Source organism: Lutzomyia longipalpis, chromosome 1 (assembly GCF_024334085.1).
Source record: "Lutzomyia longipalpis isolate SR_M1_2022 chromosome 1, ASM2433408v1".
In the NCBI taxonomy this organism is placed as follows: domain Eukaryota; kingdom Metazoa; phylum Arthropoda; class Insecta; order Diptera; family Psychodidae; genus Lutzomyia; species Lutzomyia longipalpis.
The window spans coordinates 216,341-233,678 of record NC_074707.1 but is presented as its reverse complement, the minus strand read 5'-3'; the positions used below and the strand labels follow the sequence as shown (position 1 = coordinate 233,678).

General features: G+C 35.5%; 3 protein-coding genes across 7 annotated transcripts in view; 2 read left to right on the top strand and 1 right to left on the bottom strand.

Annotated features, from left to right (window-relative positions):
* Positions 1-12,372, top strand: part of LOC129797033 (uncharacterized) — a 73,759-nt gene extending 61,387 nt beyond the window's left edge. The window contains exons 6-10 of one of the 2 annotated variants that reach the window (XM_055839276.1): positions 7,074-8,942; positions 9,012-9,232; positions 9,312-9,510; positions 10,356-10,665; positions 10,744-12,372. In XM_055839276.1, coding sequence (XP_055695251.1) covers positions 7,074-8,942; positions 9,012-9,232; positions 9,312-9,510; positions 10,356-10,665; positions 10,744-10,930 — 2,786 coding nt within the window. In that variant the 3' untranslated portion in view covers positions 10,931-12,372. The other variant, XM_055839283.1, reaches the window with a different exon arrangement.
* Positions 1-17,338, bottom strand: part of LOC129797075 (protein krasavietz) — a 57,962-nt gene that overhangs the window by 38,012 nt on the left and 2,612 nt on the right. For 3 of the 4 annotated variants that reach the window (XM_055839335.1, XM_055839343.1, XM_055839353.1), the window contains 4 exons: positions 17,018-17,156; positions 16,267-16,568; positions 15,306-15,756; positions 14,352-15,228 (listed from right to left, as the gene is read on the bottom strand). In XM_055839335.1, coding sequence (XP_055695310.1) covers positions 15,182-15,228; positions 15,306-15,756; positions 16,267-16,568; positions 17,018-17,156 — 939 coding nt within the window. In that variant the 3' untranslated portion in view covers positions 14,352-15,181. Of the gene's footprint in view, positions 1-14,351; positions 15,229-15,305; positions 15,757-16,266; positions 16,569-17,017; positions 17,157-17,338 lie in introns of those variants that run through there. The other variant, XM_055839364.1, reaches the window with a different exon arrangement.
* On the top strand, positions 13,179-14,429 carry LOC129797118 (copper homeostasis protein cutC homolog). The gene is made up of 2 exons (XM_055839439.1): positions 13,179-13,658; positions 13,761-14,429. The coding sequence occupies exons 1-2, from the start codon at positions 13,509-13,511 to the stop codon at positions 14,379-14,381; spliced, it is 771 nt and encodes a 256-aa protein (XP_055695414.1). The 5' UTR covers positions 13,179-13,508; the 3' UTR covers positions 14,382-14,429.

Genomic DNA, 17,338 nt, shown 5'->3' with positions numbered 1-17,338 from the left:
CTTGTTCTCATGGTTATACACCATTTCAACTAATTTATGGGAAAAAGGCAAAATTGTTAGAGAATTGGCAAGATAGAAATGTACAACCAATTTATAATTATGACCAATATACAGCAGAATTACAATATAAAATTGAAAGGACGTTAAGATTTGTGAAGGAAAAGTTAAACAAGAACAAGTTAAAGTCAAAATACTATTACGATAATACTTGTAATTCAACAGATTTCAAAATTGGAGATAAAGTTTGGCTGAAAGCACAAACTGGAAGTAAATTGGAACCTTTATATAAAGGACCATTTGAAATTGTAAGAAGAGATGGAGTTAATTCGATGATTAAAAATTTATCCACTAATAAGACCAAAATAGTTCATAACAATATGTTAAAATCATGTACTTAAAACTACAGTAATACAAAATATTAAAATAAAAATAATAATAAATAATAGTAACAATAAAAAAAAAAAAATTAATAATAATGGGAATAAATACAATTAAAAAGCATAATGAAAAAATATATAAATAGTATATATAATATAAATAAATAAATAAATATGATATAAATATAATAGTTATAAATTTAACTAGACTAGAACATTTATTGCAGAGAAAACTAAATACCTAGCATATGTAGAACATTTATTGCAAAGAATGAAACAAAATTTTAAAATTTATCTAGAACATATTGCAAAAAAAAAAAAAAAAAAAAAAAAAAAAAAAAAAAAAAAAAAAGGAGGAGAAGGAGAGATGAAACAAAAGGAGGAAGGTGTAGCATATGCATTATGTTATTGCTTATGCGTATGTTTAATGTAAATGCATGGTATGATTATATTGAATAAATCCGAAGTGACGACAGTCACATTCGAACCACAGAGTAATGAACATTGTTTTCATACGACTACGCTACACTCCCCACCTCCATAAATAAAAACCCCAAATCATCACCCTCTTTGAAAAATATGTACCCCCTAAGTGTGGTAAAATGCTCAACGCTTTAAAACACAATGGTCACCATCTGATGCACACAATCATTTTTGCAAAAGGGATATGATGGATGCCATGTGTGCGGGGGCGACAAGCTTAAATGTACATAGTTATTTTGATAATGAAATTCCATCGAAAGACTCAATGGGGGGACATCCAGAAAATTGAGATTTAGCATTTTATCAGGGTGGATATAGAAGGTATGTGCAGTGAAGTTGCGGTGCATAGAGTATATAGAAATTGGAAATTGAATATGGTAATTCTCTATCGATATGAGTGGAAAAAAGAGACTCTCCGTGCTATATACACAACGCCCAGAAGCTAAATCACAGCTAAAAATCCCTTCATATGCAACAATGGAATTTGCAACAATCACCAAAATAATTTGTTACATGAATATGGAATTTGATTATGGGGGAGTTGATATAGAAAAGCCCCCAACATATATAAAACAAAACGTGCGACTGCACAAAAATTATATTTGGTAAGGTATTTGTATTGGTTTCAATGAAAATGCATTAAGTGGAAATCTCACCAATTGAATAAACTAATTATCTCCGGATAATTTAAATGCTAATTACACGAACATTTCATTATATAGCAAAAATTACTCATTTATTTATACGATAAACCGTAAATTGGGAAAATTATATTATGTGTGGTGTGCGTAGAATGATGTCCAAAGAGGGATGGGTCTCTTTGAGATGGAGCTTTCCAATTATAGAGCTTATAAAGGGTTTAACACGTTTAAAATCAGGCGTGGTATTGATGAATTTTTAATGAAAAAATAAAGATCTGTCAAGGAAAAATTTCAAAGAAATCAAGAGATAAAGCCAAAAAGGTTGCTTCAGTGTCTAGATAGATTAGATTTTCTTTTAAGAGATCAAGAATATTTTTTTGCAAGAAAAATACGTCAAACATTAAGAGATTTCCAAAAGTTCCAAAAATTCTCGAATAATTCATACCTACACGTCGGTTTACAATAATTAAAACAAACATCCAAAATAAGAAGAAAATTTAGAGAACTGTAGGTAAATGTTAGAAAATAGGAAGTCAAAGTTTAGAAAAGGAAACTTTTATTTTTTTAATTACCAAAAGCTCTAATCGTTAGGGTTTAATAATCTCAATCTTCATCTTCTTCATAAATCTCCCCCTCTAAATCTTTAAAACTTTCAGTTGATTTTAGAACTCTAAAAAATTGTTTAAAAAAAGTAAAATTAATTCTTCTTCTTAAATTACTTTTCGGTTGACCTTTTAATCCTATAATAAAAAAAACTTGTTAAGGGCATTAAATTATTAAAGAAAAAAATAAATCAAAGTCAGAATACCGACGAAGAAGTTAATTAAAATTGAAAAAAAGATTAAATTTCACATTTCCCAGAGAGATGGTGGATTATTTTGTGATTAAAAATTAAAGAAAGAAAATTGAAAGGAAAATGTTTGACCCAAAAGTCTTTAAATTCTTTCAACCTTTAAAATCTACTGCAAATACAGCAATAATACAACGAATTGGGTTTGGCGTATACTATGCGCGTTAAGGATTTCCTGTAAAACTCACTGATAAAATTGTGATTGAAAATGCAGAGAGTGAACAATTGGGTAGTCTAGCTGCATGGGCAACGTTTATATACAAATAAATATGTAGTTACTATATATCTAAAATGGTAGTATGGTAACAGTTGTGAAAGCCAGTCAATGTGCAATTAAATGCAGTGTGTGAGTTTAGAGAAATAATGCATGTGGATGGACATAAATTTGCATTTAAACAATGCAGTGCTTTTCACTCTCTTCTACTCTTTGTGGGCTCCATTTTAAATTATTTCATTTCCAGCATTATTATGCTGTATTTAAATTCCAAAAGAAGGATTCACTAAAATATTATAAAGAGATGGTGATTTCTGGTAGGTATTATACATTCTTTGAGGTGGATGCTGAGGGAGTCAATTGAATACCCATTTATTTTCAATAAAATACAACAACTTCCACAAACTTCCCTTGTACTATTGTATTCAATATACCTATGCATGTACAACATAAAATGTAGAATTCGTATAAATTGCAAAACATGAGAGTGATGGGTGGTGTGGTGAATAAAATGAAATTAGCGATAAGAGCTCTTCCATTTTGCCTCACTGAAATTAATCCACTGGAAAGTTTTGCTTTATGAATTTGATTTGTTGAGTCAATTTACAATTTTCATGTATAATTTACACAAATTTCTCATTATTCTCTTATACCTATATGTGATGCATTGCTGTTTGCATAAAGCACGTATTTCGTTTACAATAAAGTAGGATAATGAATTGTGGAGATTTTTTTTTATCCACATGCAAAGTATTGTAGATAAACTTTGACTTTTACAACAACTTAGCGACGAAGCTTTCTTTTTTTTTGTCCCCACAGCCGTTTTGTATTGATTTCATGTGCCATGTGTTGCATATACGGGGATGGGAGAGGGTGACAAAAAGACAAAATGAAATATTGCGAAATAAAATGCGAATTATTGAAGAAGGGGAGTGTAGTGAAAAGTCGTGGTACTACTTGGTAAAAAAAAAGCTCTGTGGTCTCAGATGTACAGCACTCTTTTTCTCAGAGCTTTGAATATCCCCACTTGTGCACCAATATGATTTGTCAGGAAATCACACACATGAAATCGAAATGTTCAACTCCTCTGTGAAGGATATCCTGTATGTAGGTACGTACAATAACGTATGAAAACGATAAATTCATGCGAATAATTCATTCTTGGGGAAATCAATTTTTTTTTTTGGGAAAATCGACAAGTGAAACGACAGATATTCCTTTTCCTCCAATAAGCCCTTTTATGGGAAGAATGTATAATATAACCCGGAGGTGGAAAAATGAGTTTTGCATCATATGTTTTTGGCATATTTATGATTTGTATGAATGTGGTTTGTGCTGCTTCCATGGCGCGTTTGCCAAATTGCAAAGATAATCAAATGTCGATGGATTTTTTTTGGTGGAAAAAAAGGTTTTTTTTTGACTGTCCATATCCCGGAAAAAGTTCATTTCCATTTTGTAGTGAACTGATGGGGGGTGGACGTATGATAACAATTAAAGTCACATGAACATAGAGGTTTGTCCATTGATACATTGTCATTTCTCTGGTTTTGGTGGAAAAAGCCAACACAAAAAAAAACGAGACAGACTTTAGGAGCAGAGTCATCAACCAGCAGCATTTTGCAATGAAAACAGACACATACTCGTCTCACAGATCAAAGCTGTGGAAGGGAATCACTGCAATGGTGGTAGACGTTTAGCGGAGGAAGAACCCTCTAAATTGAGCTTATTGTTCAAAACTAGTCAGATGGGATTGAATTGGAAGGGGGGTGAATGAGGGAATCCCTTTATGCGGGTGATTCCATTCAAGTTTATGGAAAAATATGCAGAAATACCAAAGGGGATGCACATTTAAGTTCCCAGTGTGTGATTTAAATGCCCGCCAATAATTTAAACTGAAGCTCCGTATATGGATTTATACTGAATACATTGAAATGTACAAATTCTTCCCCATTATACAGATTATTTTCATCACTGTCCATGTGGTGCATTTATTTCCACTAAAAGCTCACAGTGGGAGATACAAATGATGGAATTATTGTGCTGAATAAGCTCAAATCACATCCCAATTACATGGACCTAAAGAGAAGAAGAAAAAAAGACTAATTTAATACATTTTGTATTTTTTTTCCTTTCACCCCATGAGAGGAATTTAGAAATCTCAAGAAGAATATCCCTCCCGCACCTCCACTCACTGATGAGATAGAAGTCTAAGGTCTATCTTTATTTATTTTTTCCTACTTCGCCTCAGCACCGTTTTTCTGCTCTATCTCTCCCAATTTGATGAATTGAAACTCAACACAATAAAAGTCACACAATAGACTATTTATTGTTGCTGAAAGAGGATGTCTTGCAGCTTTTCTTTTATTTTTTTCTGCCTCTGGGCAAAAATCCTTCATGATGTATAAAAATCAATTTCCAAAGATTCGTGGATAGAGTCCCTTTAGTTGCCTACTCGAAGATGCTTAATCTTCCAAGATATTTCTTGTGTGGGTGTGAAAGGATTTGCAAAGTGCAATGGAAAATTATGAAATTTTCATAAAAGTAATTGAGGGACATTGGAATATCGATTGATTGAAAGAAAGTTTTCATAAGATCTTAGAAGTTTATCAGAAAGCGCAGGAAAAGAGAAATTATGTATATTTTTTTATAAATTCAAATAAAAAGAAAAGTTAATCAATCCTTAATATTTTCCATGCAACACGTGCCAAGAAAAACAATAAAAACCTGTAGAGTTTATCACGTTTCTTCTTTTATTTTGAGCTTTTCTATAAATAGATTCTTTTTAATTACCTACATACATGTATGCACTGCACATATATAATTCACTTTTCATAGAATTTTTCATCAATTTTCCCGCAATATATGAAACATTCACAAAGATTAATATTATGCTGTAAGGAGAGATGAGAGAATGAAATCAGCTTGTACCTTGCTTATCTCTTTTGCGCTCGAATTGAGTACGAGAAAGATGAAAATCATCATCATCGTCAATTGTTGGGAGGATGTTGTGGTTGATGCCTCATACAGTCCCACATCCAATTCTTAGATGCACATGGAAAATCCCTTCGCCCCCACATTGACTTCTTCTTTTTCCGGGCAAAAGATTTCTCGTGTGACGGAGAATTGTGTGCTGGGCTGGTGGTGGCAAAACCATATAAATTACTTTTATGTCTTCTCTGTCCCCAAATGACGGGCACCATACAAGTTGTAAATATCTTCCTTTTAGCACCCATTGTGTCGTGTGGCTCCCCTTCGTGCCATTGATGTACTCCCTCGAGGTCATTAGAAATGTGACGTAGTAATTTCAAAAGTGTGAAAATTATTTTCACCATTCTTTTGGCCTCTTCTCTCTCTCTTTGTGTGTGAGACGGAAGTTATGTCGACAAAATTCACTTAGTGATACACTTATCCTACACAAAACTTGTGCAAATAAGTTTTATGATCTCTCATCGTATGATTCTTTCATTCCGCTCATCTCATACTTATCAAAAGATGTGAGCATCTGTTATTCTTTTGGGGGCTTCTTTGGGGTTGTTTAACGTTCCTCTTGAAAAGCGGGAAACTTCCACATACATACATCTTGAGTGGAGCTTTTGTCGAGGAGCTTTTCATGCTTTTACATCCTGTTTCAAGTGGCAAAAACTTATCAATATTTTCATGATCTCATATATTCCTCTTTTTATATAGAATAAAGAGAGAAAGAGAAAAAAAGAAGTCTCCGGCCGATGAAAGCATCTCTTGGGGAGATTTTTTTTTATTCTTTAAAGAAGAAGGGAACAACTATTATGTTGCAAGGGACGAGGAGATTTTGTGAATGAAGGAAGTGGTAACAATGCAAATCGCTCGCTAAATTGGGAACGTGAGGAGGTTTAGTGTGCTGTAAATAATCGCTTGGGGCGACACACAAAGTGCCAGAAGCACAAAATTTCCGACTCTGATTTGTACGATTTGTTGAGCCCCCCTTTTTGCGTTATGCGTCCACCCCCTTGGATTTTTTTTTGCCCTCTTCCTGCTGCCATTCCGCAAATGGTCCCACACTGATAAAATGCCTCCGACCACTAAACGACACCGGTGTGTGTGTGGGTCCGAAACTTATTGAATTATGTTGTCATCCATCATGCGGAGTGTGGGGGTGTGCCGGGGATTTTATTATTGAAATAATGACCAGTCGTTTGGTGGCTTTTAATCATGCTGCGCGAAGGGTGGAAAAAATTGCCATCATTTACGCTTCACATTGTCGCCCCCGCACCACATCCCTGTGTGTGTGAAAATCCTTCTCCAAAATGCTCCTTGCTGAGAAGTCAAGATGATTGATCCTCCTTATCTCTCTAAAATCGTGTATAACTTGTAAACTTTCACTGCTAAACTGCTAAAAGGAAACAGCTCATAGAGTTCAAGGATTTTTTTTTCTTTGGAGAGATTAATTTGGGGATTTTTTGGAGTACCAGTAAAAATTGATGTCAAAATTCAATTCCATGATGATGAGAAATTAAATTTTCTCTTTACAGATTCCGCTGGTCCAAAAACATCTGCAGACGACGAAGAAGAAATCCAGGAAGAACAGCAAGATCGTGTCCCGGATCTAAATTCCCCAGATAGTATTTCGGAAGATTTGGTACGTCCACTGCAGTCACAGAAGAGCCCAAAGAGACTCACTGGACCTCCGGAGATATCCAAGAGAAATCCCTCGCCGTACTACTATTCGGACTTGCTGAAGAATCGTGACGTTGGTCAGGAGGAAGGTGCAGCGCACAAAGGTAGGCAGCAGCAGAGACCCTTGAGATCGAAGACTGTTGATTCGCGAAGTAGTGGTTTGTGCGGTGGTGAACGAAGTGCAACACAGCCACATAAGTACTACAAGAAGAGCAGCAGCCTCGACGTACCGTGTTCAGAGCGTGAGGATATCGAGCCACAGAGACGACGGTATTCCATCACTGAAGACGGCGTTAGGATCATCCGATGTGAATCCCCATCGACAACAACATCGGATGATTCAGATTGCACCGAGTGCCAGAAGAGACGCGAGTGGCACGCACAAGCATTGGCACTAGTCCGTGAGACTTGCAACGTTGTTGCCATAGCGGACGGCTCGATGCCACCCCATCGCCTTCTTGGGCCAGCCATGTGTGCTTGTACAGCAGCTCCTAGTGTTGTCGATGACACCGATGAGCTCTTCCGACCACGTAGTATCTTCTACGTGCACCAAGCTGGGGAGCAGGAATGTGCAGACTGCAGTCTTGCGGCTCCGGAAGAGAAAGTAGCGGCAGCGGAGAAGGCAACTGAATCCGGAGGAAGTGGGAAAACACGAAAAATCTATGAGACAGCATTTGATTCGAAGATTACACGATCTGATGATGATTTGGATGATGATTTTGATCGTCTCACCAATCATTCAGTTCTTGCTTCAACACCACACACTGTTGATACGCCAAAATCCCTGCCGAAAGAGGGAAAGGAGCGTGCATCACGAAAATCCTCACGATCATCGCGCGGGGGTAAAACACAGAGTACTCCAGATAGAGGAGGTAGTGCCTCAACTGTGTCACAAGAAATGGAGAATCTCCATCTTATGGACAATTCCCTGGATAATGTGGCAAATGCAAATGAAGGTGGATCAGCTGCACAACTTCCCCTGAGGGGGTACACCCCCTCACCACCATCCACAGCACCACTTCCCGTGAAATTTCCCGGAAAACACGAACGCTTCCACATGAATAGTATCAAGAGTGCACCCAATTTACCAGCTACGAATCCCCTGAAGAATGCACGACTAAAGGATTTGCGACTTCCACTGCAATCCCTTCGTCCACACGATGCCCCCGCAAGCAGTGAGGGAAGTATTGGAGATACGGGATCGTACAATAGTCCGAGGAATATTGATCGGCCACGTTCAGTTGTTCTGGAATCCGGGAGGGTTCTTGAGCTGAAACGAAGTCACCATGGTAGTGGTCAGAGGCAGAGACGTGGTGGGAATTTCTCATCAACCGAAAGTATGGCAACATCCAGCAGTGGTGGTAGTATGGAGTCCATTCGATCGAGCACAAGTGAGGGAAATCGCAGTACATCGAGCTCTGAGTCACGCCATTCAACATCACTCAGTTCCCACAGTTCGGATTCAGTGCCCGGCATGACAAATCCCCTCCGGGTACCAATTGTCATTCACTCCAAGCTTCACATTTTGAGCCCAATTTCGGATAAATCTAGTCAAGAGCCCGGAAGTGAGACAAGTGATATCAACAATAGGAACAACAACAGTCAAAAAGCATCTCCGGATGATGGTACGAAGCAGAATCAGAATGAAGACTTCACCACGGATAATGCAGCGGCAAAAATAAAGAAACGTCTACCACAGAATAAGACTCTTCTCCTCATTGCAGGTAAAATTTGGCGTCTTTTAAACTCTTTTTTTTCTTTTGTGAGAATTGTTTTCTTTATTGTGATTGCAGGTGATGAAATTCAAGGATCCGACAGTGGAATCTCTCTGCATTCTCGTGATGGTGCCAAATCAAGAATAAGCGCCTTCCAACCACTTACAACAAATAAATTCAATCCAACGGCAGAAAAGATGGACAATAGCATTGTACCAGCGAGTGGTCTGCCACAGGACTTGAATGATCTTCCATTTGATATGCCAAAGCTACGTCGTCGTCGAATTATTGCCCAACCGGTGCGTATGATTGACTTTCCTTTCAATTTTAATACATAAGTTCTCTGTGATGAATCTTTGTTTTTTTTTTTTTGCATAGGACGCCTGTACGTCCGGAAGTGCAACATCAGTGGATTTAGGAGATCTCCCCTTTGATATGCCGAAACTCCGGCGACGTATGCGATTGACCGCCCAGCCGGCTTGTGGTGTGAGTGGAGTAATTCAGACAAGTACGGAATCCAGTGGTGTTTCCCAAGCATCTTCAAGTCATTCCGTGCGTGAGGATAAACCAATTCTTGGTAAGTTTAACTGGAATTTCTTTTTCTTTAAATAGAATTAAAATTCCATCATTGATTGCCAATAGAAATGCCACCCCCTCGGCTGATTAGAACGCGAACAACCCTTGTTGTGTGTAGAGGAATAATTAAGTAGTACAAGCTTTGATCACTTCTGTACACCATGTCCTCGGTCCAAGGGACGCATGCATTTTTTTTTACCCACATCGTGAGAGCAATTCTCTTGGTTTTAATGCATGTTGCGGATGGTTCACTTGGCTGAGAGGCAGGGGCCCATGAATTTTGCAAATCGTCGTGTAGACACACACACTGTATTTGTTGTCCAAGAGGACATGTTGTGTGCGGTTGGTCCGTGAAAGTGACCCTCGGTGCATGTTGAGTGTTCGGGTGGGCACCATGTGTACGAAATTGGGAGGAATTTCACATTGTCTGGCACTTATTGAGAATATTAATGAGATGTAATTGATTTTTCCGCACAGGGGATGTGGATTTTCTTCATCCCAACCCACCACGCAGCTTAATTCAATGCCCGTTAGTTTTTGGAATCCAACACAGACTCCTCTCTCCCCTATTTGGGACGGATTGCTGAACCGCCTTAGCCTTAAGGGGGTTGGGAATGTTTATTGAACACATTCCCCCTTAATTTTTATGGTGGTGTCCCTTTTAGCACGCAATTTATGGGGATATTCACAATTGCAATATGGGCATGATGGGGTGTGTGATGGTTAATCCATTGTTATTGGGAGCATCTGTGTGCGTTTTGATGTAAATACAATTCCACATGTTCTAACTCCTTCTCTTCTCTCTCCTCCCTCCACATTTGTGTCATCATCAATTAAATATTGTAGGTACAGGGATGTTTCGTCAGAATCTCACACTCAATCTAATTGAGACAAAATCATCGGCATCCAAAAAATCCCTCGGTGGGAGTTTGGAGCTCAAATCAAGCGGAAAGGGTTTGCTGAATCTCAACTTGGGCGGCCCCTTTTCGTCCAGTGTGGATCTCATTGATGCAACGGTGCCGCTTGAGAGGCAAGGATGGTACCACGGAGCCATAAGTCGCGTGGAAGCTGAATGCACACTGAGACCACTCAATGAGGGAAGTTTTCTTGTGCGCAACAGTGAATCAACAAGGCAGGATTATTCCTTGTCGCTCAAGTAAGTTTTTTTTTTAATATAACTATAAACTTAAACTAAAAAAAAAACTAAACTAAAATAATAATTTTGCCTTTGCAGAAGCGCCAAAGGGTTCATGCATATGCGAATTCAGAAGAATGACGCAGGACAATACATCCTGGGACAATTTAGTCGTCCCTTTGACTCAATCCCCGAGATGATTAGACATTTCTGCCTCAATAGATTGCCTATTCGTGGCGCGGAACATATGGTTCTCCTGGAGCCCGTGATTGCGCAGCTTCTCTAAAAGCTGACAAGTTTTAAATTTTTTCTTCAAAATCTTCTCTGACAAAAAAGAATGTTTTGTATTTAAACTAAATTTAAATTGAGGCTAATTAAAACTTATTATATAAACAACATATCACTCACATTTAGTTTATCAAATTTGCACATTGTTTAATTTCATCACGAAACCGTGGAAAATGACAGTGGGGGGAGGGACGATGGAAATTGTGATAAAAGCAATATAAAAAAGTAAATCGCGTTTGTTAAAATTCTCTGTGTGCAGGGGGTGGTGGGATTGTGCAAGATGTTGCGTCAATTTATCTGTGCAATAAATTATAATTCAATTAAAAAAAATAAATCTTTGAGCAAATCGATGCTTCCTCCTGCACAAAAGTGGAAGAAGAAAAAATATTCTACAGGACATTTTTATTTAAAAAACAAAATCTGTTTAAGCAAACAAAATCACAGCTAATGGGAAATTAAATATCAATCAGAAGAAGAAGGGTACCTACATAATTAACCAAGGAGGTAATTGTGCGGCATTATTGGCTTCCAGAAAGAATTTGTATAATGAAATCGTGCTGTTTTGTGACGTGATTTTCCATGGGAAAAGCATCCAAAAAAGACGTAATATATTAAAAAAAAACATTAAGAAAGAAAAACCTTTTTCATATAATCTTATAGTAAAAAAAAGTATATATAGAGAGAAAATGTAGTCCGAGAACAAAATGTTAATCTTACACGATATTTAAAGGACAAAACATCATGTGAAAGTTGCATTAAACAAAATATAGAAAATAGTGATTAAAATATACACCAGCAAAACATTTTGATGCATATAGTCAGATATTAATAGAAGAAGTCATTTTTGTAGAACAAAATCCATCACATTTTTGCAGCTCTTCTTGAGCAAAAAAGAAAAAAAAACAATCGGATCATAAAAGAATGGAAAAATCAGAATTATTACAAAGAAAAGAGAGAGAGAGAGAGAGAGAGAGAGAGAGAAATAGATTTGCAAAACATCGACAGATGAGATAAAAAAAGGATCTTTTCTTCATTATTTATTCTCAGCATTTATATATCAGTAGGTTTCATTGTATATAAAGGATGAATAAATTGCATATTTACTTGGTAAGTTACATAAAGATTTCTTTTTTTTTTTACTTTTCCCTCTTCAATGAGAAAAAAAAATTAATGAAAGAAAAATTCAAATAGATTTTATCTGGTAAATGAGAATCATATGAATTTAAAGGAAAGAAAGAAAGAAAAAAAATGTAGAAACACCATTTAATTCCACGTACTATTTCCACTCTCTATATCTTATATAATACCAGTTTAATTAATCAGGTGGTAATAAACTCTTATTAATTAATACTGAGAGATGAAGATTCATTGGGAGAAAGAAAGCAAAACAGTTCTGTAGTGATAAAATGTATACAATAAAGATGAAAAGTTGAAAAAAAAGACTTTTTTTGGGGGCAAATCAACTGGAGAGGGAGAGGGAGGTTTTTCCTTTCAGAAAAAAAAACTTCCTGCTAAAAAAAAAGATTTATAAAAAAAAACCTAATTTGTGGTAAGTTAAAGGACGTTATTATGTATATCTAAGTGGATTAAATAAATATAGGACGTTATGCAAAAAATAAATAAAATTCAAAGACCTAAGATCCAATTCCTCAGAAAAAACTAATAAATATGTAAGTAAAAAACAATAGTATTAGATAAGATTTTGATTTCATTTAATTGATGTTCAAAGAAAAAAAACATTTTCATTAAATAAGATTATACCTACAATTTGGTAAAATTTTTCACTAAAGATTTTTTTAATTTAACAATTTTTTTTTAGCAATTAATTTTCCTTTTGAATGCATTCTAAGGCATGCCGATGAATTACCCACTTTTCCCCTATTAAAGGATCTTTGATTGATTTCTTTAAAAATGTAAATCTTACAGAAAAACCTTTATACATTCAAAGTTAATGCATTTTTCCTATAACACTTTATAGCCGTTTTATCATAAAATCTTTGAGCTATAAGCATTTTTTATTCCACAAAAATAGAATTATTTAAAATAAAAATGTTTGCAAAAAGCTCAACTTTTCCGTTAAGCTTACCGAAACTTTAAAAGTGAGAGAACCGTGGAGTTTACATGCTCAGAACTGCCAGAGAATTTATTCTCTTTGCGCCAATAACCCTTTTATTTCTCCTCAAAACCTTCTCTCTCTCTCTCTTGCTCTTCCTTTTTACTAAAAAAAATATATATCTTGTATCTCTGTCTAAAATAACTAATAACTTCATATTGGTTTGTCTAATATTTAGTCCGATTAAAATCCATAAAGAAAAAAAAAGAAATAATATGGGAAAAAGTCCGGAACATTAAGGGACAGCCCAATATTTGTTTTCATTACATGCATGGAAAAACTTACCTTCAGTACGGGGTTTCATTGACATCTCTTCTTCTCCTTCATTGCGAATCTGCAGAGGAGGTGGAAGGTAGACCAACATTGATTACATAAGTCACATTTCGAGGGGCATAAATCGCTCTGTGAGAAATTCTTCAAGAACATAAAAAAAGAAAAATATATTTAGGGGGATACTTACAATATGGGAAAAGTTCTTTTGGAAGTCTGCGTGGATAGTTGTGAATCCGCAAGAGCAGCAATAGCTGGTGGTGCTGAAAGACTTGAATTGTGTTCGGCTCTCAGTGAAGGTGGTCTCACACCATCTCCTGGCCTTTTGTACGTTGTGAAGCAAGTAAGAGACTTGATGGAAATGAAAATGGGATCACTCTGGGATCAGGGGGAACAACACATCCCAATGCATTTTCTTTTTTTTTCTTGCCACATCCATTTGCAGACATTTCGGAGTATTCCGGCTTTTGTGATGTTACGACCACGTAGAGGTGATTTTTGTTACGAAGAAGACTGGTACCAAATTCATCATGATATTGATTTGTTCAAGAAGGAAGGAGCTGATGGCTTTGTCTTCGGTGCCCTAACTCCGGCTGGTGAAATAGATGAAGATTTGTGTGCGCGTGTCATAAGGCTCGCCGGGGGGCTTCCAGTTACATTCCATCGTGCCTTTGATTTAACCAAAGAGGTGGATTTCATGAAGAATTGCTCCAAAATCGCCAATTTGGGATTCACGCGACTCCTCACAAGTGGTTTCCGGTCATCCGCTGAGGAGGGCATCGACGTCATCAGGGTGATGAATGAGAAGTTCGGCGAGAAACTAACCATTATGCCCGGTGCTGGAATTACGGAAGAGAATATCAGGAAGATTGCCGATGAGACAAAATGCCGTGAAATTCATGCATCAGCACGACGGCCAAAGAATCAAGAACAAATGCGAATCTCAATGGGTGGCAACGTAGCCGATAAAGAGCCCCAAATGGTCACAAGTTCCGACGTTGTGCGGCAAATGGTACTAAATCTACTCCAACACAAATTTCCTCCTCAGCATGTTATTTGTCATTGATTAAAATAATTCTGTTAAATGTGTCTCATTACAAAATTTGTTAAACTACTTCTTTTTTTTCTCCACAAATTGATAAATTACCTTTTTTTGTTTGTTTTTTTTTATCTAATCTTCCTTCTGTGTAATTATTTTTTACAATTCTATTTGCATTCCCACTATAACATTACTTTCTTCTTATTTTTTTTTTGTTTTAAATTTAATTTTTACTTTCTCAATGCAAGATATATATATATAATCTAGTTTTTTTTATTTAAAATTTTCTTTCTCATTCAAACCTAAAGGATAATTATGTATATAAATGGAGAGAAAAGAGATTTACGTTACGTTTTATCGTTTACTTTTTCTTTTCAATAATTTTTCCTTTTTCTTTTTATTTCTGTATAAATAAACTTTTTTTTCTATTTCTACACTATTTTTATGTGAAAAAAATTGATAAGAAATTCCCGCTTTATATTCTTATTTTGTTTCCTTTAATTGTATATAATCATTCTTAAAACTCCTCTTTTCATCAATACAATAAACAACAAGAAAGAAAATTTGTTGAGAGTATATTTTTTATATATATGTATGAATTTCGTTACTAAAGATGTTTTTTTCCTTATTTATAATCATTTAAAAATTTTTTCATTTTTTTTGTCTTAGCATATATTTTTTATATCATTATGTGTAGTTTTTTTTTAATTAGTAAACCTCGCCACCATGGAAATTATATATTCTTCACGTATATGCATATCTGCAGTATCGCGTCTTATTAAAAGAGATGACAAAAAAATATTACAATTCCAGCAAAAAAAATTTAATTACTCTCCAGATGCAACTTTATCGCCTTGATCCTCGGATTCAGACTCTATGATAAAAAAAATGTTTTTTAGGAGGTTTGTTAAGCCAAAAGAGCAATATTGTCATTTAAAAAAAATTCTTTACCTTCTTCAGCATTCTGGAGCCACTCGATGAATTTCTTCATTTGCTCAAGGAAGTGCATCTTCCCTTTGGGAGAATGTGCCTCCTTGTACCATTTGAAGATTGAATGCTCAGACACAACTTCGGCTTTGTAGAAGAGCAAAATAATCTTTGAGAAGACTTTCATGAAATTCATGTTGTCATAGCAAAATTCCTGAACTCTCAGAATTAATGCCAATTCAGCACGATCAGTTGTTGTGAATGCCTGAAGAAGTTGTGTATGTTGCTTTAGATGCTTAAGAGCTTGATCAGCAACAAGTTCCTCCTTCTTATTCCATTCCACAAGGGACATTACAGTCGTCCAAATGAGCCCAATCACCTCATGTTCCGATATATTTGACTTCAAAGCTGCCTCCTTTACATCCTCAATGATCTCCGTAGCGGATTTATTATCATTGATTGCATCGTTGAGAAGCTAAAAAAAAAAAAAAACAAGTTAAGATATATTTTTTTTTAATTTTTGTTATAAATATAAGACATATTAAGTATAGATAAAAAGCAATTTAAAAAGAAAAATAAAGGATATTGTAACTTTGAATCTTATAAAACTTTTAGGAATTGTTAATAAATTTAATTAAATAATTTTTTAAGGTAGGAATTATACATAAATAAATATACAAGAGATTATATCAAAATGTTAACTATTTGCTGTTTAGCATTTTTTTTTGTTTTGTTCAAGTTTAAACCATTGAAATTGCACCAAAAATGTTATTGCTGTAGTTTCTTCACCGCCCTTCACTCAAACGTTAAAAGGCGGAAGAAATTGATACTGTAGAAGCACGTTAATTACAGAGCAATAAATTTTATATTAAAAAAAATAATAATAATATGAAGTTAGTCTCTTTTTCCTGCCAATTGATAGCCCCTCCCCTTCCCCCAATTAATAAATTAATATTTGATAATTATTTGAAATGAGACAACAAACCTGCTGTAAATCACGCTTAGCCTCCTGGCTAGCTCGTGCCTCATGCAACTTGACAATGTCCGTAAGATCTTTGCTAATGAACACCGACTTGAAGTATTCCTCGGTACGTTTATTCAGTGGAAAGAATTCCATTAGACGCTTCTCAATACTACCCTTCTTGAGTGCCTGCGTCAAGGATGACATTCCCTTTTCCTGCTTAAAGGTGACAAATACCTCAATGAGGAAATCCAAGGCAATGCCATCCTTTATTAGATGTTCATTGATTAGTACCGAGAGAACAGTTGGTGGAACAGATCCATTTCCTAAGAAGCACAAAAAAAAGAAAAAGAATAAAAATATAATTTTGACACATAGATCATTAATTTTTCATGTCAGTCAATTTCCACAAAACAAGGTGATTCAGTTGCAAATAATAGCGCACACGTTTTATCTTTCAATAATATCATGTGATATGTTGCAATGAAATATCTCAATTGACAAAGCTCTTTGCATTTTCTCTTCAAAAGCTACATCACGTAGCAGAAAATTTTCTTCAAAAAATAATAATTTGTCTCAAATTTGATGACTTTCAAATCAGAGAGCAAAAGAAATTATGCTCTTGTCATTTAAAAGCCAGTAAGTTTGATTTTAATATCTCCAGTATTGATTGTTTTATTGAGACAACAAAATCATGACTCAATTGTCTTTTTGTCATACTGGAAGGTATTTTTTCTTATCTCAAAATAATATTTCACTCTCTTGATCCACTTACCAATCCACAATGCGGTCATACGAGCCAATTTAACTCGTTCGCTTGGTGTGAAACCTTTTATGAAGACGAGAACTTTTCTCATTTCTTCTTCAAACATTTTTTCCAAGTACTTGTGTCGACGCATGAGATTAATGAAGACCTTTTAAGAATGAAAGAAAATGTTTTTTAATAAAAATATTTTAAAAAAAAAACATATTTGTTAATGTTGGAAGCGTTTGGCGCCCTAATTCAAAAGGAAATTGAATTTCTTTGTATCAGGGATAACGAGCACTTTCAATTATTTTAATTTTGCACACAGTTGACACCAATTTGTCATGGGAA

Bases quoted from the DNA above. Each gene is read 5' to 3' on its own strand.
- LOC129797118 (XM_055839439.1), top strand. From the start codon at position 13,509: ATGGGAAAAGTTCTTTTGGAAGTCTGCGTGGATAGTTGTGAATCCGCA. The intron at 13,659-13,760 runs GTAAGAGACTTG...ATCCATTTGCAG, and splicing joins TTTTGTACGTTGTGAAGCAA to ACATTTCGGAGTATTCCGGC.